Below are 24,342 nucleotides of genomic sequence, written 5' to 3'. Positions count from 1 at the left end.
CTGTCATTTTGTAAATTTTTACCAGAATTGTACTGCACTGATAACTGCAGAAGAAAATATTTCATTATTTCAACAACCAGCCGCATTTCCTCTAAATTTGCTTCTAATTACAAAAAAAAATTAGAAAAATTTCTAACACAATATCATGTGTTTTTTCTTATAGAAATGTGGAGGTTTTGGAAATATTTAAGATTTTATCCTTTTAAAGCAAACACTCTTCAGTTTCCCTCGTACATGCTCACAAGCAGAGTGAACGATGCCACATTGTGAGGAGGATTTGTGGCATCTAAGAGCTCATGGGAGAAGTAACCTGTGTTGAGTACCAGGTCCCCACAAGAGTAAGGAAAGTGCATTCAGTTAAGCTTTGCAGATGTAGTGTGCAAAATTCTTCTGCAAGGCCTGCTTTCACAGAAACATTACAATATATGTTGACATGCACAGGGCTGGGCCTCAAGAGAAGCCAGGAAAAGATCCCAACTCCAAGTCTTTGCTGCCTGACTGAACAACAGTCAGGACAAAGCTTGTGTAGGTGCATGGGATGTCACTGGTGCACTCAATCAAGTGCACTAATTCAGACCTGGATTGTCAAGTGGAAGTTTATTAATCACTGCTGTAAGATACAAGTTCCTTATATTTTGTTTAAAAGCAGTGGCAAGGAAAAAGCACTCAGCATCTTATAAAAGGCATTTAGTAACACAGAGAAATTGTCTTGAGAGAAATATGCCTGTATTGAAAAAAATCTAAAAATTAACATTTGAAAATAATTTTCAACTAATAAGTGAGATTTAGCCTGTAGAGTCCTTTTACTTTGCTAGTGATAGGGTTTACTGGTCAGTCAGTAAAACGGCTTGAAGTGCAGACTAGACCAGGAATATCCAGCCTTTCCGGTTGCCCAGATGAGGTAGGTCACCTGACTAGTGGGTGTGGGCTGCAAACTGCATCTTTTCTCCTACTGCCTGACAAGCACTGGTGGCCATAGTTAGGACCACTAACCATGAGCATTTATGCTCTCAGAACAGGCCCAGACATGTGGAATATATCAGACCTCTGTGCACCCACTGGAAGTTGGCTGGTTGCTACGTACTACGCACAGCTGTGTAGAGAAAGAGGTACCACCTCTAGTGATCACATGCAGCTCATGCCAATCAACCTTTTAATCACCAGCAGAAACAGTCATCACACTGAGTAAAGACTGTGGTGGAGACCGGGTTGTTGCTCCCAAAGAAACTCATCCAGCCCCAGTGCTTCCCTGCACTGTGGACTTTTCATAACAACTTCTTATACTTGCAATTTTTGCCTGGTGTTGCAACTACAAAACGTGGATGACAAAGGCAGAGTATTCTAATAACACTGGCTCCCAGAAAAGAACTGATAATGTAGTTAAATATAAATGAGAACTTGAATTCCTAATACTTCCCTGACATTTTTCAAGTGTTACACCTATATTTCACTTTGGGAAGAAACTTATGGAAGCATCACATAAAATATTTACATTCAGGGCTGAATAAATACTGTCATTGATTGTGAACTTTGGAAAGGTTTAGGTTAATCAATTTTGGACAAGTCTCCTCTCCTTTGCTATACCTGTCGTAATGAATGACAGCCGAGAACTCGAGTTCATTTTAACCTGTCCCAGCAAAGGCCAGAATGGGAACTATGCCTGTACAGATCTTTAGGGATATAAGGAAAGAGAAAAGGAGTGCACATTTTAATAATGCAACTGTAATTATCTAATTCAAAATGCAACTAAAAATCTGCATTTTTATCCATCATCTACTACATCTCCCTTCCAAGACAGAGACACCCAACAGCAGCAGGACTGCCAGGATCCGAGTACAAAAGGAAACAGGAACTTACGGAGAGGAGTATTTGGATAGCACTGTGAATGACCTCTAGGTACTGGAAATCAATTATGCAGCCTGTCACGGAGACGTAGGAGTAATCGTCCAGGATGCCAGGGGCAGAAGGACGCACCACCCTTCGTATGCAGCCAGGCCCGTGTTCCCGCCACCAAGAACGGTGCATTGAGATGTTAAAGGTCATGAGATCGGTTTCCTAGGAGACAGGGAGGGAAGAAGTGTGAAAACCTCTAACTTTGTGTTCTTTAAGGTAAAGCAAGGGAAATAAAAGATATTTTCAATTATTCTAAAGCAAATAACATCAAGAACTCGCTTTCCCCCTCACCCCAGTAATTTTAATATGAAAGGAGGTCATTATGGGGGACAGAGGAAACTGCATACATTTATTGTTTATTTTATAATCACAGAGTGTTAGAGGTTGGAAGTGATCTCTGGAGATCACTGAGTCCAAGCTCCCTACCAGAGCAGGACCACCACAAAATCTAGGGCAGTTCACACAGAAAAGCATCCAGACAGGTCTTGAAAGTCTCCAGAGAAGGAGACTCCACAACATTTCTGGGCAGCCTGTTCCAGTGCTCTGTAACCATTACAGTAAAGAAGTTCATCCTCATGTTGAGGTGGAACTTCCTGTGCTCTAGTTTGCATCCATTGCCCCTTGTCCTATCACGGGAAATGACTGAAAAGAGACTGGCCCCTCCTTCCTCACACACACCCTTCAGATAATTATGTACATTAATAAGATCCCCACTCAGTCTTCTCTTCTCTGGACTCAACAGCCCCAGGTCTCTCAGCCTTTCCTCATAAGACAGGTGTCCCTGTCCCTTCATCATGCTCATAGCCCTCTGTTGGACTCTCTCAAGTAAATCCCTGTCCCTTTTGAACTGAGAATCCCAGAACTGGACACAATACTACAAATGTGGTCTCACTAGGGCTGAGCAGAAGGGGAGGAGAATCTCCCTCGACCTGCTGGAGACACTCTTCCTTAATGCACCTCGGGATACCATTGGCCTTCTTGGTTACAAGGGCACATTGCTGTTCCATGGATAACTTGTTGTCCACCAGGACTCCAAGGTCCTTCTCCATGGAGCTGCTTTCTAGCAGGTCAGCTCCTAAACTGTACTGGTGCATGGTGTTATTCCTTCCCAGGTGCAGGACTTTGCACTTGTTCTTGTTGAACCTCATTAGGTTCTTCTTTGCCCAGCTCTCCAGTCTGTCCAAATCTTGCTGAATGGCTGCACAGCCTTCAGGTGAATCAGACAATCCTTCCAGTTTTGTATCATCAGCACACTTGCTGAGGATACTCTCTGTCCCCTCATCCAGGCTGGTGATGAAGATGTTGAACAAGACTGGACTCAGCACAGATCCCCAGAGGACTCCACTAACTACAGGTCTCCAGGTGAACTCCGCACCATTGATCATCATCCTTTGGGCTCTATTGTTTAGCCATCCCACTGTCCACTCATCTACCCCACACTTCCTGAGCTTGCTCACAAGGGTGTTATGACACTGATTCGTCCTTTGCATCCCTCTTTCAACATCTGTCCTGTCAGTCTGTTCACTATCACTCTGACCAAAGGGATACTGGGTGCAGTTTCCAGTTGCAGGAGTCCTCTTGTTGTTTTTGTCTGTTAATCACCTTAATTCTGGCCACACTTGAAAATTTATGGGTGAATTACATCCTGGCAGTCTCTGTTACTGCTAGATAGTCATAAGAAGTCTGCCTTTGTGATTTGCTCCTGTGCTCTCCACAACTTCTTTACCTTCAAGACGCAGAGTTGCTGGAGGATTAGTTACAGTTGATGAGGCATTTGTCTTCTGACTTTGCAAGTAATTCCTTGATAATGGTTTCAAAAATTTTCAGCTGTGAGATGAAAACAACTTGTGAAATCAGAAGCTAACAGACAATTCAGCTTAATGAAAATATAAATCTATAGTCACAGGAAACAGCTGAGGCTTTCTCCATACAACAACGTCTGAGATTGCACAGTGCTATCAAGCACTTTTAACAATTGTCAACTGTAAGAAATGCCACTTGTCAAGCAGCACACACATAGGCACTCATCTATTTCAGTAACTCTTTGTTGAGCTTTGTTATTACAACTGTGGGAATAAATTGTGATGTCCATGGCATTGGTGTCACAGCTTTCTTTGGTCTCAAGGGTTTTTTGCTTTTTTTCTTTTATAATTTTTTTCCCCTTTTGATTATTGTCCTGTTACAGAGGTGGGGGGGAAGGGGGCAGAAGGAAGTGAGGGTGCAGGTAAATTTGCATGAGAAAACAGCTTGGTATTTCAAATGCAGGAATTTGGCATGTGGTCAGTACAAACACTTCTTAAAAAAAAAAAAAAGCTTTAATTTCTGGAGAATTATTATGTTTGCTTCTTGCGGTGATTAAAAAAAAATTGCTTGAGTTGATGGTCTTATTTAGAGATGCTCAACTAGATGTTCATGTTTGTATTTCAAGGCTGCTGGTGATGCAGTAAGAGAGGGAAACAGCAATAGGATAATAAAAATTCTTTGATCAAATACCAAAATGATGTCATCACAGCACTTGCTGCTTTAGAAAAAATAATTATTATTCATAAGTTATGGATAAAGGCTGGCAGAAGAACTTTTCATAATGACTTTTCACTATATGTATTATGTTCCGAGTCCTCAAAGCAGGTAAAAGCAGATAGTGATGGCCCAGCAAAGATCAGTTTTAGAAATGCAAACAAAAGTACCCGATGCATTAGCTTGACCTCTAAAATATCACTTCTCAAAATGGCAGCCGTAAGCTGTTTGAGCTGATAAATGTTAAGCTGCCAATCAATACAAGAAAGCCTGACGAAAATCAATTTTATTTTATTTTTTTTGTCGCTGAAGCACACTCCTCTCTAACTTCTCGGAGATTCTTAATCCATACAGTGAGTTGAATGTTCCAGGTGTTAAAAAATTAACCTGCATCTTTATCATTGGTTACAGAAGTTTAGAAAATTCAAAAACTCTTTGCCTGGGGGTACAGGTTTTAAGTATCAGTGAACTGAGAAGGTTTCAGTAGTAATGAACTCAGTGCTTGGAGACCCTGTGCATGGTACAGAAACAGCTGCCCCAGTGGCTTATTCTCAGTTGTATGTTTAAATGAAAGTTAAGAACTCTTTCAGAAAGTACAAGCACATACTTGCAGTTTTTTAATAGATCACACACTGTTTTCCAATGTCACAAGCCATCATTAAGAAAATGCGTATAAAATGCTTAATCCTCAGCAGGTGATGTCATGTAAACTACTTTTTTATAAAACAATGCTGCTGCTTCATAGTAAGAGACTCAGTTTCAGCTTCAAGTAGTCTCTCTGGAATTCATTTAACAACTGAAATTTCAATCATGGATGGAAAGTTCCTGTCTTCTGAACTTCAGACTCCTGACGTATCTTGATCTGAATTCTATACATCAGCAGGTGAACTATACCCATCAGCCAGTAACCTTTCAGACAGATGTCATAAATGAAGAGTAGGTCAAACAGGGAGATAATAGGACTTCCAGGAAAATCATGTGGGCCTTATGGAAGTGACATGGTGAAGGTAAATCCTATGTCCCACTCCCTACTTTTTCAGTCAGCACTGAAGCTGTACTGCAGTCTGTGGTAACAAGTTTGCTCCTAAGTGCAGAATCAGCCCAATCATTACAGTTCTGCTGATGTGGAGTCCCACTTGACTGTCTATGGCTTTTTAAGCTTTTAAACTATGTATAGGATGTGTGTTTGCTCTCAGCACAAGGATTAATTTTGATCTTTATTGGAAATCATTGCTATGGCAGGTATTTTCTTTTAGGCGAGATGTAATCCCTTTAAGTCCCAATAATACTGTTTTCTAAGGGCTTGGGGATAATGCTTAATTTCATTATATCTGCTTAAACTCTACATTTGGCTTCAGTTGGACATTTTCTATTGGCCAGGGCTTTGAGCAGCCTGATCTAATGAAAGATGTCCCTGCCCATGGCAGGGAGGTTGGTCTAGATGATCTTGGAAGGTCCCTTCTGACCCAAACCATTCTGTGATTTTATGATTCTTCTTCTGATTTTTAGGTGGTGAATCTAGATAAATTTTAACAGATAATAGAATAACATAATTTAATTTAAAGAGGAATAATAAGGATGTTGTTCCTGTCATTTAGTTGCGTGCACTTTAATCACAGTGCCTATAACAACACACACAAAAAATAAATTAATTAAGACTAAAATCATTAGATGTGAAGAAAACAAGACAATGAAACTGCAGGGGGAAAAAAACCTGACAACAAACAACCCACAAACCACATACACACAAAAACCAAAACCAAAACCAGCAAAGCCCCACAAAACACAGAAAAAAACCCCTAAAAAACCAACCAACCATTCAAACAATAAAAAGCCCCCAAACATAAGAACCCACACCAAAATGGCCTTGTATAACAAACAAATACAACAGTGTGACATGATGATTATGCATTGCAGAAATGTTTTTTTCACTGTAAGTTTCTGCTTAATGACATACTAATTTATATTTCTTTCATTCCTTGTTAGTATCTGAAAACCAAACTCTTATGAAATTGTAAGGACAGTGTATTGAGTGGGATGGAGGACAAGTACTGTTTCTTCCAGAAGACAGCAGTCCACACTTGGTATTTCACAGAATGTACAACAGCACAAAGATCTGGCAGAGCATAATGTTAAAGAACTTTACTTTATTGTTGCTTGTGCTGTCCCTAGCTCTTCCTAACACTTAATATTTTATTGATACATACTATAATGCTTATTAGAAATGAACATTAATTAGGCTGAGGCAATAAACATTTCTATCCCATTCCTAAGAGTAACAAGGATGCTCTAGTTCTGACTTGCTATCCAGTTTCTGTTTCTTACCAGTGAAAAGATTTTCAATCAAACACCTGGCCAATAAGTAACAAAATGTACTTTACATTATGCTAGGAAAAAACCTAGTACATTTCCTTGTAATTCGCTACACACAGTTAAGCTTGTAGTTAAGATACAGTGGTGTTGGCACAGACAAGGCACATGCATATTCCTTAGAACCTGATTTCAAGGAGACATTAATCCTCATTAGACACAAAATATGTGTTCCATTGTTAACAAACCTGCTCTAATGGTAGAAGTACTTTGAAGCACGAGCATCAGCTATTAGCCAAAGACCCCCACTGGTAGCATAACATGTGTTCTCCACCCTGTTATTTCCAGAAACCATAGGTTCTGATCCCAGCTTGCTCTGTGTGTGACCAGTTACTCTTCATCTCCCCTCACTACTACTGAACATATTGAAGTTTGGGCAGATAGTACTGAAGAAGTCCATTAGCAAATAGGGAAAATTCTGTCACTACCTCCAATGTTGTCTTGATTGGGATGATAATATTTTAAATATTAACTGTTGACTCTTTTTTTCCTCCTGTTTATTTTTAATGTAAATTCTTTCTTGAGTGTTATACAGATGGCTTTTACCTGTTCCATGAGCTACAGGCTGAAGGTAGCCCACTCAATAATTGTGGCAATCCTGCTAACATGATGGAATAAAGAACCACACTGCCTCCCAGCAAGCTCTATGTTGAGTTGACTGCTAAAAATATAATAGTCAATATCTCATCCTCATACTCAGCACTCTAGTGAAGAGATTACATGAATAGCACTCCATATTGAAGCACATGGGTTGACCTTCTTGGGACTATTCACCTGTCTGAACTACGGATTCAGCTCTATGCGGTAGCAAGCTCAGTGTACACTAGACCAGAGGGACCATATTAATTACTACTAAAAAAGAAAATTCACAGTGTCAAGATCTTCAGACGTGTATCTTGAGGCATGGGGATAAAAGTCTGCTTAAGAATACAATGTTGCAATAATAGCATAGTTAATTTTAATATTTTCCTTAATTTCTAGTGGATTCTGTACTCTGTTTCTCTGCCCCCAACTATAAGAATACCATACCTTGGCTTGCTATATAAGGACACAAACGCTATGCTGGACGTAAGTGCACAAGAAAGTGCATTCTAGATTTAAGAGTCTGTACCAGACTCCAATGACATTAAAAAGCACCTTTAAAAGACTTGAAAACTCACTTGAATGTTAAAATTTCTGACAAGAAACTCCCTCTTTTGAGACTAGCCAGAACGTTCATACCTGCATTTAGGAACACTTTTAAAGATTTATAGGCCAATTTAAGCAACTGCTGTTGTGTTCTGTGCTTTCCTTGCTTGAAGCAATGCAGTTGCTCACGATATTGCCAACTCTTGTTGTTTTATGGCAAGTCTGGTTATGTTCAGCATTTTTGTTAAAGCCTCCATTCCCAGGGACATGAGATTACAATAAGAAGTTTGGCTTGTTAAAAGAAAGAGAGCTGAAGAGTAGAAGCTTCAAAAATCATGAGCCCTACTGCTAGGCATTTCCAGTCCGTGCTGTAACTTGAATATTTGCTTCTTTTCTTAAAGCTGAAGTCCTGGAATCTAGATGGGAAGCATCTTCATCACCAGTTCAGATCACAGCTATTCAGGGCTTCATATACCATAGTCCCCCATCTGACATGACCATGGATCCTTCAGGAAGGATCAACTGTTCTTTAACTGTGATCAATGGCGTAAGTGCACCATAAAAGCTTAAAAGTCAGAGGTCATAAGGAATATCTGATTCTATTGATACTTAAATCAAACCTCATGATTTCCTTATTTTAGTGTGCAAAGGACAAGCAGAAAGGGATCTATTTTCATATTTTCATTTCAGTGAAGCACAAAATGCTCCTAGAAGGGAATACGTCCGCATTATACTTTTTTTTCTGTATTTCTTGTCTGTGATATCAGATCGGCATATTTTTGCCAGACCCTCAAGTTTTGTGGTACTGTTTGCCAATGACCTCAGCTTTAGCAGGGCAATCACAGGTCTCACTTGCATTCTACAGTCTCTAAAATGAATGTTATGCATATTTATTTAAAAAAAGGAAAGACAGTCCCTACAGAAACTTTAAGTTCAGATGATGAAACCTGAAATCCTCCTTTTCCGAGCAGAGGAAGTGAAACACTAACAACTACAGAAAAGAGAATCTGCTGTAGCAGAGCTCAGGTAATATGATTTAATTACTCATTTACGATTGACTATAGACATAAGTCCGTATTTTAGATGCCTTAAAACATTTTAGGCATTTATGTAAATATATGAATGTATTACTAATTTGTATTTTATTCATGTACATATAATATGAGTATATTTATACATGTACATAAATCCATAAAATAGGTATAATTCAGGTAGGATGGAGCTTTGAGCAACCTGGTCTAGTGGAAGGTGTCCCTGCCCATGGCAGGTGGGGGTTGGAACCAGATGATCTTTAAGGTGACCCAAACCATTCTATGATTCTATGATCAGGCAGTTCCATTAGGTGTTATGGCCAGGGCCATCTGTATTTACCTGTAGAAATTAGTGATTCAGCAGTGCTTCCCTGAGAACTACTGTCAACAGTGGTCAAAGAAAGCAGCATTAACAATCTCCTTCAGCAGTGCATTGCACCTGGCCTTAATCAGATTAATTTAATTTGCAGACTAATCCACCTCCCAACCTCAATAACTCTCAGACCTTCACAAAAAAGAGTTTTCATTTGTCCTCCCCAGTCATTTTCTGGTTTTCAGAAGACTACCACAGGGACAAGGACTTCTTTTTCTCTAAAATACTCACTATAGCAGGTCTACACTTATCATAATCAAACCTCTGAAATTCTATTGATGAGATTAATCAGAAGGATCTGATGGTGTACCACATCTTTTGGATAATTTCCTGGTTTTCCTGCCAAAATAAATCAGTGATGTGCTAAGTCTACTTGTATTTTTTTCAGTCTGAAGAAATTTCTCACAAAGTTCCCTTAATCAATGTAGCTGAGTATGTTCTTAAGAAGTATATTTTTAATTCAAGAGAGAACTGTAAAAGGCTCTGTTAAGAACTCCAAGACTAGGTGGATTACTTAATAGCCCTGGTGATTGATACTGTATAAATCTGGTCACTGTAAGAAATTAATAAAGCCACTGAGAAGCCTAATGATGTGTTCACTCTTTACCATCCCAGATTTGTCTGTAATCCTTCATCATGCAATTTTTAATATATCCTACTCTCATAAATAAGAACAAAATGAGACCACTGCGAAGAAGTACATGTATCTTGATGTCTCAAATTATAGTCTCATTTCACTGTCAAATTTGACATAACAGACAAAGGAAAGAACAATAAACAACTTTTTGATAAGCTGATAAGAGTTCTGAATGACAGCAGGAGAAGATACTTTAAGAATACATTTTTAAAGGGGATTTTCCCTTTCAGCCTCTGGGAGAGGACCATGAAGAGAGTAGATGTTGTTTACATTTAGCTTATTCCTTGCTTTTAGCCAGCTAGTGCCTGTGTGCTAGATAGCAAAGATATAGACAAATTCAGTGATAAGCGTGTCTAGGGAGAGACAATAGATAGGATGAAGTGGGGAAAATTTCAGATCTGGAGACATTAAGTGAGGTGAGAGAAAGTTTTCTGCCTCTTACTGCTCCCAGCCGTTGCCGACTTCCCCATTGCTGCTTTTCCAGTAATGGACTCTTCTCGGAGCAAGAGACTGGACAATTTTGTTTCTTAAATCAGTGCTAAGAGCTTTGCTGGCTGAGAGGAGATGGGTCAGCTTTAATTGCCTGCCAGCTGTGCACAGGCTGCCTGTCTGCAGGCATCAAAGAAGCACCAGCTTAGATGACAGCAGCTGTGGGCATGAGCAGGAATCAGCCCTGCCCAGGGAAGCTGCCTCAGTGCCCTGTATGTGGGTGTTCTCTGTCAGGGCTAGGGATCAGGAAACCTGATAGGAAAAACCTCACCAAATGCTACCCTGTCTTGATATTTCTAGATAACTTTGATGTCTTTGCATCTATAGCATTGCAAGTCCCAACATCTACACATTCATGTTGGTTTTAAATTTAAATTACATAACAGTGATACAGCCAAGCAGTTATTGGTAGTAAACACTCTGAGGAACTTCAGCTTTGAATTTGATCCCTTTCAACCTATCTCTGGGATAGGGAAGTCCACACCACTTTCATCTAACAGGGAAGCATCTGAAATGACAGTATAGCGGCAGCTGAGGAGCCATAAAGGCACATCAACCTGCACACCTAGAAAATAGATACACTTTCACTGCCCTCCACTGAGCTTAGCTTTCCTGTTTGGAATCAAAACAGGTTTTACCAACTTGTTTTTTTTGAAAAAAATAGAATTATTCATGGAAATGCAAGGAGGGCACCACGTCATTCATAGACTGCAATCAGGTATGTCCTTGCACAACATGCAGAATACTGTGGGGAGGGAGCACCTAGTTTTCAAAGTCAGAAAACAAGGTGAAGATCTGCAGACATCTGAACCTGACAAACCTTATAAAAAAGGAAGTTGTTATTTCTGATTTTTTTTTTCCTGCCAACAGGAAAAGCAAATATTACACAGCAAAGACTTATGACCCTAACACGGAAATTTTAAATATTCTAATGGAAAAAACTCCAATCCAAACAAAAACCCCAGAACATTCATATCCTGTTTAGTTTTAAATGTATTGAGAAACAAGCAATTTTTCAGCTGAAAATGCATTCTACAGCATGAGTACTAAAACCTAGTAATAAAAAGACCATTCATCTAAAGGTTTCTCTCTAAACAAAGAATATGGCCTACTTAGAAACTCACGAAAAGGAGGTTTTATAAGGAAAGATGTGATCAAATTTCACAGCTTTAAATATAATCTAGAATACGTTATTGTAAAATTCTGGTGCTGGTCTGTTTCTTAGGGAAATACAGAAATATTACAATTATTTCACATGATTTTATAAAGTCATTACCTCCAATTAGTCCAAAATTTGAAACAAAAAATTAAATGTTTGAGATGTCACCTTTAAAATGCCCCTTCAGTTTCTTTTACTGAACTTTCTAATGGGAAGCTTGTGGTCTAGTTACAGTTTCTTTTAAAAAAACTTATTGATAAAAGCTACCTGATTTTCAAAAGATTCTAAAAGCTCTACAATTAACTGGCTAAAGTTGAATAAATTCAGCTTCTACTTAGGAGAAAAAACAACAACTAGGAGTTTTAATTATTTTAATTAAAGAAGTGCTAGAATCAACCATCCTGCTCTGCTTTCTTCTCCGAGACAGCCCAGTGGATTGGATGCTTTGTTGACATAGCTGGAAATTTGACACTGGAACAGGTCACCCAGGGAAGCTGTGGATGCTCCCTCCCTGGAAGTGTTCAAGACCAGGTTGAATAAGGCTTTGAGAAACCTGGTCTGGTGGACCTTACCCATGCAGGGGAGTTGGACTAGATAATTTTTAAGGTCCCTTCAAACCCAAACCATCCTGTGATCCTCTGATTCTACAAAACAATTCCAGTTATTGAGGTTCCAATGCACACAGTTTATATAAGTGTATGTGGCGGGGCTACCTCTCCCATTTGATAGCAGAATGAAAAAGTGCTGTAGTCACTGTGAGTCAGTAGTATCTTCTAAGGGCACCATTAAATTCCTAAGTCAAAGGTGAGATTTCATAGCCATTCAAATCAATTGCTTTTCAAAATACAGATTACTATTCTTAATTCAACTTTAAAATATGTCACGAGAGATTGACAAAAGTAGGAAGCAATGTCTAAATGTCATAAAGAGACTTTACAGATGCTAAGTAATTTTAAAGACTGGCTGGCAGAAAGGAAACAACTGAAGTGCAAGGCTTTGTCATGGAATGGCACCTCTTTATAACCCAAAATGAGCTTTCTTGGAATGTATTTCCAGAATGCAGCACATGCAGGTTATACTATATAAAGAGAGGAATGAAGTATTGGTACAAGAGGGCAACTCCTAATGCTATCATTATGATTCATGGAGGTATAACTTTATTTTTCTTCCTACATTAAGTGCATTGCTGCTTTAAAATTCACTTTACCCTGATTCAGGGAAAATACCTTTGTTCTTCAAAAATTGTGCTAGTCCTATTTGTCAGGCAAAGTCAGTAACGCTGTGATAGAATAAACAAATCATTGTGATTATCTTAACAAGGTTATACAGATGGACTTGCCAGCAGAAGGGTGTTTCAATAGCTATGACTATGTTCAGTGACTACTTCTGTGGGAGGCATTTGTTCAGAAGTGGAGACCACCTCCGCTATATAATTTAGATTCAATTAATGAACAATCCCTCCCACAATTTTCATTTTAAAAAAAAAAAAAAGCCTTCTGCAAAATACTTGATTTCTAAGAAAGCAAACAATTTGTTTTCCCTGAAATAAAAATCATTAAAACCTAAAAGCCTAACAAAATTTATACATGGGTCAGGTCTATTAAATAACTTCCTGGGAGTCCTCTTACTAAAGGAAAAATAAGAAAATAGCTTTAAACAAAGAAGGTTTGCTCCTGCCCGCTTTAAATGCTGGCACAAATGATTTTTTGGACAACTTTTAATCTCTAAGAACTGTACACATGCAGATTGTGTTAACTCAAAAATGAAAAGCCCCTAATTCAGACAAAAAAAAGAAAACCCTCTAACCCAGACAAAGCAAAAAGTCCCTATTAACACAGCATGAGTAAATAATACAGAAGTAAATCACACAGATTGCCACAGCAAAAGCCTGGTCACAGAACGGTACTTTTTCAGCTAAATTGGTTTAATTAAATTGGCATTACTTCCACTGCCATAGAAACAGTTATAAAGTTATAAGGGCACTTTAATAGTCTTTCTTATTGTGATACAGTATGCAGAATAAACTATAACGGTACAAGAAAACTTCATAATATAAAACATAATAATGACCACAGTGGTGACTGTACCATTTCAATAATTTAATTAAAACTAAAATTTCACCTCTAACTCTTCTAATAGTAGCCCAAACCTTACTTCCTGTGATTGGTAAATGGTCTGTCAAGGAGTAAATTACCCTGAAATGTCATATAAAGGGCCCTAACTAAATTAAGTGGCCATTCACTCGAAGTCCACTAAAGAATTTTTTTGCATATGGTCCATATTGACACTTTCAAGGAAATGAGAAAGCCTGTGTAGTATGTACTCAACAGCTTAACCAATATACATGGATGAAGTACTGCTTTGGGAGATCATCTGCTGAATTCTGATAGTGCTGTACCAAGCTTCTGTAAGTCGAAAACAAAGGAGGACAGGTCATGTAGGGGGGAACTTGATACCATACATTGTGCAGTCTGCCCAACTAGCTGCCTGTCCCATGTCTACCAAGCATTTGCAGTACTTTCCTAATGAGAACTGTTGGACCTATCAACCCTGAATGGCCAATACTCACAGGTGTGTAATAATAAATAAAAAATTCAGGTATGCTTTTTAGTCTGATCCTATATGGTTTTAGTTTGGTTTCCTAAAGAAAGCAAGCTCATAGCATCTCAGTATGTACACGTGTCTGGCTCTCAGTCCCCTTGGGGCATTTTTAAACACTTGCAAATGAGGAAAGGTCTCAAGTATATTAACTTTCAGAAAGATTTATTAAAATATGAAAACAGGAGGAGGACAAGAACCCTAGGGAAAGTTTGCCTTTTTCTGATATCAGAGAAACAATAAGGAAGATCAGTATCAAAGCACAAACATAAAATGAGGCATCATTACTTCTACAGCTCATACAACTGCTTATGTTGCATATTTGCTAGGGTTTCAACAATGTTAAGATTGAATGTTAACAAGTAATGAGATTACTACATTTTGGGAAGAATGGCCACCAGAAATTCTCACAGTATCAAAATATGTTATCTACTTGTTAAAAGAAAAATTTAAAAAAAAAAATAAAAAAAATCTTGCCCCACTGGAACCCAGAGGCACAGGTCTTTTTCTGCCAGCTGCATTCAGGCAGGACATCCAAGGGTGCTGGACTTACATGAAAATCTGTCAGAAGAACTTAAGTTGAAATAAAGCAAAGAGCTTGAAGGAGACAAAATGTTTAAAATCCTGGAAAATGCTACTGACTGATCAAAGGCCATGAGAGGAAGTTTGCCCCGCTGGGGAGCCTGGGATCCTGCAATAAGAACAAGTAGCATAAGAACATATTGCCATTGAACTTTATGGGCAGAGAGGACGTTGGAAGACTGGGCTGAGGAAGGCGCCCAAAAAGAGTGAGAGAAGGTGTCTTAAAAAGAGAGAAGAGATCTTCTCAAGAAAACAAGTCTCAGCTCTTTTGTATGTATTCTTAACCAAGGGGAATTTATAGTTCTTATTTTCTTTTTTGATACCTAAAGACACGTAAAGAGCAACGAAAGTCCAAGCTAGGGTTTGGGAGGAAACATGGTGAAGAAAAAAAGAAAAAAAAGAAAAAAAAAAAAAGAGGAAAAGATGTAAGTAAATAACCAGATAAAAGCTGGTGATGTAAGGAGGAGAAAATGTGAAACTAGGAAACACACTCTAACACCTGTACACAGAGGTTGCTATCCTAAAGAGTATATGACTTTAAGATGAGAAAGTTAAAAAAAAAATAAAATCATAGTAGGAGAAAAAAAAGAAGCTTCAGGCTAAAGAGGTATAAGAAAATGTCTTTAAAAAGCCTGAAAACCACCAGATTGTGGTGTCCTGGTTTGAGCCAGGATGAAGCCAATTTCTCTTCTACTGATTTTTTTTTTTTCCTTCAGTAAGCTCTCTTTTAACTAGCAGCAAGTGTTCCAGCTAGTGGACTGATAACACTGGAATGTTTGCGTTACTGCTGAGACTCCAAAGTTGCACCTTTACTCTGCCAGCTCAAGCACTACCAGGAGATCTATGACCCCCCCATAGGAGGCTGAGTTAGACAGACAGCAAAATTGGCCAGAGATATTCCATTCCATATATCTACGAAAGCTCAGAGGAAGGTCAGAGATCACAGAAGACAACTTTCTTCCTGCTTCTTCCTCTCTCTTCCGTCCACAGCCAGAGTCCAGGGAGGACTCCATCCATCCATCACCGTCCGCCCCCAGGCTGTGCATTTCCTCACCCTCATCACCCTCCCCTCAGCTCGTGTCTGCTCTGCTTCTCTCTCCAGCAGCTCCGGGACTTCAGAACTCCTCTCAGCTGAGGAAAGTGCTGTGGGAGTTGCTGGGCATGGGGGAAGGCAATGAGTTTTGCACATTCCTGAACACATTTGTATATAATTGTACATATTTTCTTTTTAGTGTTTAATTACAGCTGTCTAATTTAGTCTTCAACCCAGAGAGTCTCTCTCCCTCATTCTCTCTCTCCTTCCCTACCTAGGTGAGAGGGGGACAGGATCAAGAGCGTTGTTGTCCCTGGTTTAAGTGCCAATCCTGAGTCAAACTGTGACAGCATAGAAGAGAATGGAAGAGAACAGGACTAATCTTGTTGAGCTCTTCATAACAGCAAACACCCTCCTCTCTCCAATATGAGGCAGGGAAGTCAACAGAAGACAATTTCCTGTCTAACTCTTAGAGGCATTTTGTGATACTCACTTTCTGTATGATTTCTTTCAATTCCTCACCCTTACCTCTACTCAACACCACATGTATTATCCTAAAGAAACCATCTGGATCTTGTGTGTAATTTTTTTAAATTTATTTTATTTTTAAGATTAATGTCTTGTTCTAGCTGTTACTTAAGTACATATGAATAATTTATCCTTTACTTCTCTGTTTTCATAATATAGTCAATTTTCTGTACTTTGATCTGTACAGAAGACAGCTGCAAAAATTACATTAATCACATCTGGTGAAATGCTGGTCTACTGAAAACAACATATGCTTCTTCGTTGATTCCACTGAAGCTAAATGTTCACTCCAGCTGCATTAATTTTTTTCTTTTGTCTCTGCTTAAATTTCCACATCCTATACAGAAGCTTGTCCTTGTCTTCCCGATTCTACTCATCCCCAACTCAGCCACCATGCTGGATTGCTATTTCTGTCAGTTATCTTTGGTCCTTTAAATTTTGCCAAATACTAGAATGCTTTTTTTTTATATGCATTTTTAATGCCTAAAGAGGTAAACAAGTATAAAGGAAAACAGCTATTATCTACTGCAACTCAGAGTGTTTTAAAAATGTTCTTCTGTAAATAAAACAAAGATTTATTTTTTACTGTAGCACAACAGGCAAACAAAATACATAGTCATGGGAATTGATGCTCTAGAACCCAACATGAGATTGTGGCAGTACAGAAGAGCACCTTCTTTATAATATATGAATACTCACCTGCTTCTTTTTTGAAAGTAATGAACAAGCCCTTCCATATTACATAAAAAAAAACAAAGAAAGCAAAACCATAATTCAACACTAATGCTATGCTATGGGGTGGTGTGGGGAAGTTTGTCTCTAGAATATTTCCTTTCCTTCCCCCCTAGTTTAGATCGTCTGCTAAAGACAAGGGGCAGTGAAATGCATTGATGCACCTGCACTGAAGTGAAGGCAGGAAAGAACGTTTACCTTGCTATAGAATTTGGCCTTGGAAATGTGATAGTCAGGGAAGAATAGAAATTGGACATTGGATTTTAGGTTGGAGAAGTCAATAGTGAGAGAACAAGTAACACCAATATTTCTGAACATCAACAGCATCACTGGGGTAATCAGAGTTTCTGCAGCAGCAACATCCCAGACATGAATGCCATTGCCATTTATAGCCACAGAGTAATTATTAACAGTTTAAAAATCTCCTATGACTGAGTTCTACTGTTGCACATTAGACTTACAGTCAAATAACTATTGCCATCATATTTTACAGCATTGTCTATTGTGAATAATGACAGTTGTCTGACTGGAAAGATACAGAGTGATGCTAATATTATGTTATTAATATTTAATCCCTGTCATGTTCACAGAGGTCTATTCTCCAGGGGTTTTTTGTTTGTTTGTTTGCTTTTTCAGGATAATAGAATGAATTTAGAGAAGCATTTTCACTAATTTTAACAGGCAAAATTAGTTGATGTTATAAAATTGCAAATACCACAAATATTTCTCCTATTTCACTACTTAATTTTGCAATCTGTATAAAACACCAAAGCTTCAATCATGCTTTATTCAGAATGTTGATTAGGTCATTTCAGACCTGCTTATTATTAATTGCTTGTGTTCAGTTTCTATGTGCATGCTGGCTTTCTAAGAAAAGGGAAAAGTAGCTTCAAATCAACCTCATGCTTCTGCCAAATCTTCGGGTCAGGCCAATTCAGAGCAATCTTATTGTAACCCTCTATTCCACCAGTTAAAATAATCCATTTTAAGTGAATCTCCTTGATGTTACTCACTTCTCAAGTTTTGGGGTTTTTTTAAACTCTTAGTGTTGCAAACAGGTGAGTTAGGTTTATGCCACAAGAGTTTCTAACCTTGAAGGAAATCCTCCACCACTTATTTAAAGCTGGACTATTTGGATCTTCTTTGAAGATCTTTCCAAAAAAGCACAATGAAGAGTGGTGTCTTTCCCAGCCTCTGCCTGTTTGTCCCTCCAGTTCTTCAGAAATATCTAAAAGTGGCACTTCACAGTTACCATCTGTATGAACAGGATCATCAGCAGGATGCTGTCACAAACAAAACACTAGAGGGAACGTCATCATTCACATCTTCCTCCTCAGTTTAGGCATGATTTTTTTTCCCTGAAGCAGAAGATAATGTAAAATAGATTAGCAGCACCAGCTTGGCAGGCAGATATTATCAGTACCAGCAGCAATCATGTAATTACTCCCACTGCATCATTTCTCAGATGTCACAGGAAAAGCCTAAGCTTTCAGTTTTCCAGAATGTGGCTTGTCTGCCCACAGTCAAATGATGCAGTAGCAGTGAAAGAGCTCTTGTGTTCTCTTAAAACAGCTACAGATTGCTGTAGAGGGTTATTTAAGTATTCTGGAAAACACGGTGTTTGCCTTAGTGCTCCTCTTTGAGTAATTTATGCTCTCAATCCATCATCCGGGGTCATCTTCAGTCCTGCTAGTGACAGTTCACAAGAGAAAAAACAGTAAACATAGTAGCTAATGTCAAGAACTTAATTTCTTTATTATTTCTTTGGAAAATATTCCACTTTCTGCCCTGGCACAACAGCCTGCACTTCAGAAAGCAAGTCTCAATAGAGGTGCAATGAGAACAGCTACATTTACTCACTGTGGGTAGGCTGTTTTTCCTCTTTATTTCAAATACTGTGCCTGCTACTTATCCTTTCAAAAAATCCAGCTACTTTTAAAGAACAAGAACAATATACTTTATGAAAGTCACAGGGAGGTCACTTCCAATTCCCAATATGCCACTTGCAACACCAAGAGCAGAAAAGGTGGAGAACTAGATCCATATGACAGACGGATCTTCAACACAGTTAAGATGCTTTCTCTTGTTGCCTGATTGTGCTGTTTTTAGCTTGTCTCCTCTGTTTCTCTCCTTAGTTGTAACATGGAAGTGCCAAAGATGGTCATGATGTCAAGGGTACAGGCATGAATGAATCTTTGGACAATTTTTCTATAGTACAAATATCAGATTAAATTTCTCATGTGTAATCTCTTCTCTCCCACAGAATTCAATTTTCATGATATCTCCATATATGTTGCTCAGAATTTAAAGCCATGTAATGTTAAATAATAAATGCTAAAATAATTTATTGCATGATTTAATTAAAGTTTATCCAGTTGTTGCCAGTCAATGAAGAGGACATTATAGCACATATGAAAGAGTTCCCTCATTTCTGAAAAAAGCAAAAAGATGGCAAATATTCTAGTGTTTTTTTCCAAGATGTCCAAGAGTAAAAACATGTTATACAGACTGATTGTCTATTATTTTGCCATAATCTTAAATTAAAGTACATGAGTTTGAAAACAGTGCAAAGTTCAGCCAAGTTTCCTATGCTCTGGCAGTCCATTCTTCACTCTAAAAACAATGCTCCATTTTCTACTTGTGAGGAGAGGGAAATTAAGAAAATCCTAATAGAAATAAAAAAAATGGTAGAATTGCTTGAGAAACTTGCATTTCCTTTGTAAACCTGGAGTAGATTTAAGAAAGAAACTGCCTATTTATTTCATAAGGAATTTTTGTGTTTTGCAGAGGACTATTTTTGTGCAACAGATGGTAAGTGAGTAACCGTAACACACAATGTGACAGCATCCTCTGTTTTCTTTGTATGGGTAAAGGAGGCACAATCCCCACAGGACAGCCCTTCCAGTCCTTTGCCCAGCCTTGACTCTCCCCAGAATAATCCTCTGCAAGGAGGATCCAGTTTAAAAACTTAAAAGAATTTCTCAAAAACACCCTTTATTGGGCCCTGTAGGCTCCCATTTTCATTTCATGGTTATTCATCCTATGAAAAAAAGTAAGTTTTATATCAGCAATGAAATTCCATTTGTTCTGCTGTCCCATTAAGGCACCTGTGTCCATGTTCCCCAAGGACCAGTGTACATCTTGAGACAATCAGGGGCTCAGGGTGCTGAAAAAGTTATTCAACAGGGACGAAGGGCAATCACAGTCTCTTCATTTGTCTACCTTGTGTCCCTGGTAAGGCTCCAGCATGCACATCCCAGTATTGGACATTTTTAAATAAGTTTGATATCTTTCTCATATGCTGGTTCTGTGCTCTCCCTGGCCCCTAAATCAGCTGTTTGATAATTATTTTCATAGGTTTTATTGTAATTTCCTCAAAATCTAACAAAAGACACTTGACTGTCTATGTGACCATTAAGGCTAAGAAATTTAAAAAATCAACATTCCTTAACTCAGCTGAAGGAAAATTAGCTGCTGGTGATATAGACTGGGGGACTAATAGATTGTATTTGTTAACTGCTGATGATTAGATTATGACAGTGGACCTGAGGAAATTAGAAATATGTTAAAGCTGCTTCACTTACTTCAGAGGACTGCACAGATAATGAAACTGAGTAGAACTGAAAGAGCTATTCAAGGCAATGACCTTGCAGTGAGGTGTGCACTGTTCCTACTATGACTTGTCACAAAAATAATCATCTGGTATGATAACTTGGCCTTCTCCAATTAGGAAGTCTCCCCAGGCTACCAAATTTAGTGACAACAGGCAAGTAATACCTAGTGTTACTCTTTAACAGTCCCACTCTGACTTGAACCTTGACTTTTCAATTACCATATATCAAACAAATAGCCATTTTTAAAGAATCAAATTAGTGTTTAAATGGCAAGATGAACTGATAGAGGCTTCCATTATTTTCCCTTTATAATAATCTTTTTATTTAAATAAAGAAAATAGAGGAAGATATTTATGGAGGATAACAATTTCTAAGTCAATTAATAGCAAGCAGAGTGACAAAGAAAGAATCTTAGGCATCTAAGAGTCAAGAAAGATAAAAAGAGAATTTTGTCTCTCTTTATCAGTTAATTAGTTAAAGTTTATATTTAATTTTACCAATTCTTATTACTCATTAGATGGTTCTAATTTGTAGAGCCATGCAGTGCTTTCAGCATTTATCTAAAGTATTCCAATGGCACACACCAGGAGTTCTTTTACAGGGTATCAAAAGGAAACTAATGATAAGACTCTCAGGAGAAGTGATCAATCTTGCCTGTCTTCTGTAGGTCTAAAGTGTCTAAAAGCTAAGTAACTCATTTAACCCAATTGTCTATCCCTCCTGAGAAGAGAAATGTACCTCTAAAGAGCAGTTGTTCCTACAAATGGGTATTTAAAAGTAGTATGAGAGGCCTCTGGAGGATGTCTCTCCCTTTTTGCTGAGGATGGAAGAAGCCCACATAATCAACCTTGACTAGTTTGAGATTATTAATTCTCCAAAGTGTTTTGAAATGTAAATCAGGACTTTAAATCCAGCAGACAGGATCTGCACTAGATGCATTTACTTATTAATTCCCTTTTTTTTTTTTTTTTTTTTTTGTGTGTGTGTGTGTGTCATCAGTTAGAGCTACTGATGAAGCTAAATCCATTTATACATATAAGTTGCTTTCAAATCCTGGAAGATGGTGTATAATAACGTCACAACTTCATATTTCTAAATAGCACACTAAAAAGTTGAAATATAGAAGAAGTAGGTAACAGTTTGGTTTTCTTATATACAGTAATCATAATCAGAAATTATATTTGTAATTCTTAATAATAGGATTTCCTTTAATAAAACAGCTTGTTCCAGATTGACATTTATAACTTTTGATTTTAGTGGTGAAAACCTAATCCAATTTCCAGCTATAAATAACGTGGGTTTGAGCTCTTCAGATTTTGAAAGATGCTGACAAATAGAGGATAAAGTAGAAAGTACATTACATTTTTAAGGACTTGGAAAGGCTGATAAATGAGGAAAGGTTAACAGGATTAATTATCTTTAACTTTGCCAGACAGGGAAGATATACTGACCTACAAGATGCTCAGAGGTGTGAACACCAAGAAATTCCTGAATAAAGAGGTTGGCTGGAGCGGGACGAGATCCCTTCCTTCAAGCATATCTGCCCCAAGCCACAGACCTCTCCTAAGGCTGTATCAGTGACAGGATTAAGTGTTTTGGGTTCCAAGGACTCCAGAGCTGGACAATATGTTCAAGTGCATAAACTGGATCTGCAGGCTTTTACAATACTATAATGGGGTTTTAAGAAGAAAGCCAATGGATGTTTTGGAACACGGCAAAGGGCAGCTCACTGGGCAGCCCCACAAGTCTGCAAGCCCTCCAGCCACATTGCTCTGGACAGTAATCAGTGAAGATGGGGTTAATTTGCTCCCAAGCGAGTAAAATGCTGAAAAAACCCCACATGGAAATGTGTTCTTCAAGCGTCATTTATAAGGAAAACTTTATAATCCACCCTCACTTAGAAATGGCATATAAGACTTCTGTACCCTAAAATATATGGCACTGTGGTATTATCCTTCTGTGTGGATTGGTCCAAAAATCTCAGGTTTGCTGTTTAGAGCTGGTCCAACTCTAAAATTCCTCTTGCTTACAGACTGCTTCATCAGGCTGCCATTCCTCACCTAACCTGATCTCTGTGGCTTTCCATATTGCCCTGGTTTCAGATGGGAGAGAGTTTGTTTTCTTCCTAGTAGCTGGTGTAGTGCTGTGTTTTGGATTTAGGATGAGAATAATGTTGATAGCACACTGTTGCTTTAATTGTTGTTAACTAGTGCTTATCCTAAGTAAAGGAATTTTCAGCTTCCCATGCTCTGCCAGCATGCACAAGAAGCTGCGAGGAAGCACAGTGAGGACAGCTGACCTGAACTAGCCAAAGGGATATTCCACGCCATATGACATCATGCTCAGTATATAAACTGGGGAGCATTGGCTGGGAGAGACAATTGCTGCTCAGGGACAGGCTGGGCATCAGTCAGCAGGTGGTGAGCAATTGTATTGTGCATCATTTGTCTTCCTTGGGCTTTACTTATTTCTTTGTTGCTTTCCTTTTCACAAAATTATTACTATTACATTATTTTATTTCCATTATTAAACTGTTTTTATCTCAACCCATTAATTTTACTTTTTTTTCTGATCTTTCTTCCCATCCCACTGAGGGTAGAGGGGTAGGCAGGGAGTGAGTGAGGTTAGTTGCCAGCTGGGATTAAACCATGACACATAAATACTTCTTCTGGTCTCCCCAAAAGGCTTTCTGAGTCTCCTTTGATCCCTTCCAAACTACAAAACTTGAAAGCAATCTGGGCTTCTAAAGTAGACAGAAGCACAAAAATCAGTGTACTTCTGGACTGACTTGGCATTTTGTAGCGAGTAACTTACACTGCATTCATCAAACTGAAAAGATCCTTTCCTCAGGGGTGCATAATCCTTTCTTCTCCTTGCATTATAATGAACTAGATTTATCCCTAACCTTCTTTTCTGTATAAAATTTTGCAGTCCTACTACATGTAGGTTTTAAGCCCCGCCTGTAAATATACTGCTTTCCAATTTTCTCCAGAAAAGCAGTCTTAATGCTTTAAAGAAGTCACTTCTTACATTTCCTTCTTGTTCTGCTTCCAGGCACAGAAACCACACCATCTATCTCCATAAAAGTGAAAAAAAACCCACCCTGAAATTTCCACCAGCCAATATTTGGTGAGTGTGTCTATTTTAATAGCTGCAGTTACTCTTGCAAGTAGGCTGACTGAATTCTGCACTTAGTGCCAGTTACAGAATGGTGTTCAGTATGAAAGTCCAAAGCCCCAAAATACACTATTTCTGTGTCAGCAATATTCTTAGTGGACTGAGGGCAGTGGATAATGCTAAGGAATATCAATGATAGCTCACTTCAGTCCTTAGAGAAATTTTACTTCAAAGTTTTTGCCACAATAGAAAAAAATCTCAAACATTCCTTAAAAATAGCATGAAATAAATTATTCAATAATACACTAAATTTCTTCACTAACTTTTCATTGCTTGTAGCTTAAAATTTCCAAAGTTTCATGTGCAGAAGGAGTAAGAAAAATAATACTTTTTTTTTTTTTTTCTAATGAGATGTGATTCTTTTCACCTGATGTAACTTGAAAGCAAACTGTGTTAGCAAAGTTAGGTTGTCCAATAGGCAAACAGCAGCTCTAGTGTATTTAGAAATAGTTAGAAATATCTGTGAAACCAAATTAAACAA

At 38.3% G+C, this 24,342-nt stretch overlaps 1 protein-coding gene across 1 annotated transcript in view; it reads right to left on the bottom strand.

Moving 5' to 3' along the window:
- The window catches only part of NKAIN3 (Na+/K+ transporting ATPase interacting 3), a 179,899-nt gene that overhangs the window by 84,661 nt on the left and 70,896 nt on the right, over positions 1-24,342 (bottom strand). Inside the window, exon 3 of the mRNA XM_009995542.1 lies at positions 1,858-2,055. Coding sequence (XP_009993844.1) covers positions 1,858-2,043 — 186 coding nt within the window. The 5' untranslated portion in view covers positions 2,044-2,055. The remainder of the gene's footprint in view (positions 1-1,857; positions 2,056-24,342) is intronic.

Source organism: Chaetura pelagica, unplaced genomic scaffold (assembly GCF_000747805.2).
Source record: "Chaetura pelagica isolate M959 unplaced genomic scaffold, ChaPel_1.0 scaffold83, whole genome shotgun sequence".
Lineage (NCBI taxonomy): Eukaryota > Metazoa > Chordata > Aves > Apodiformes > Apodidae > Chaetura > Chaetura pelagica.
The sequence above is the reverse complement of the archived record's forward strand: the minus strand, read 5'-3'. Positions and strand labels throughout refer to the sequence as shown.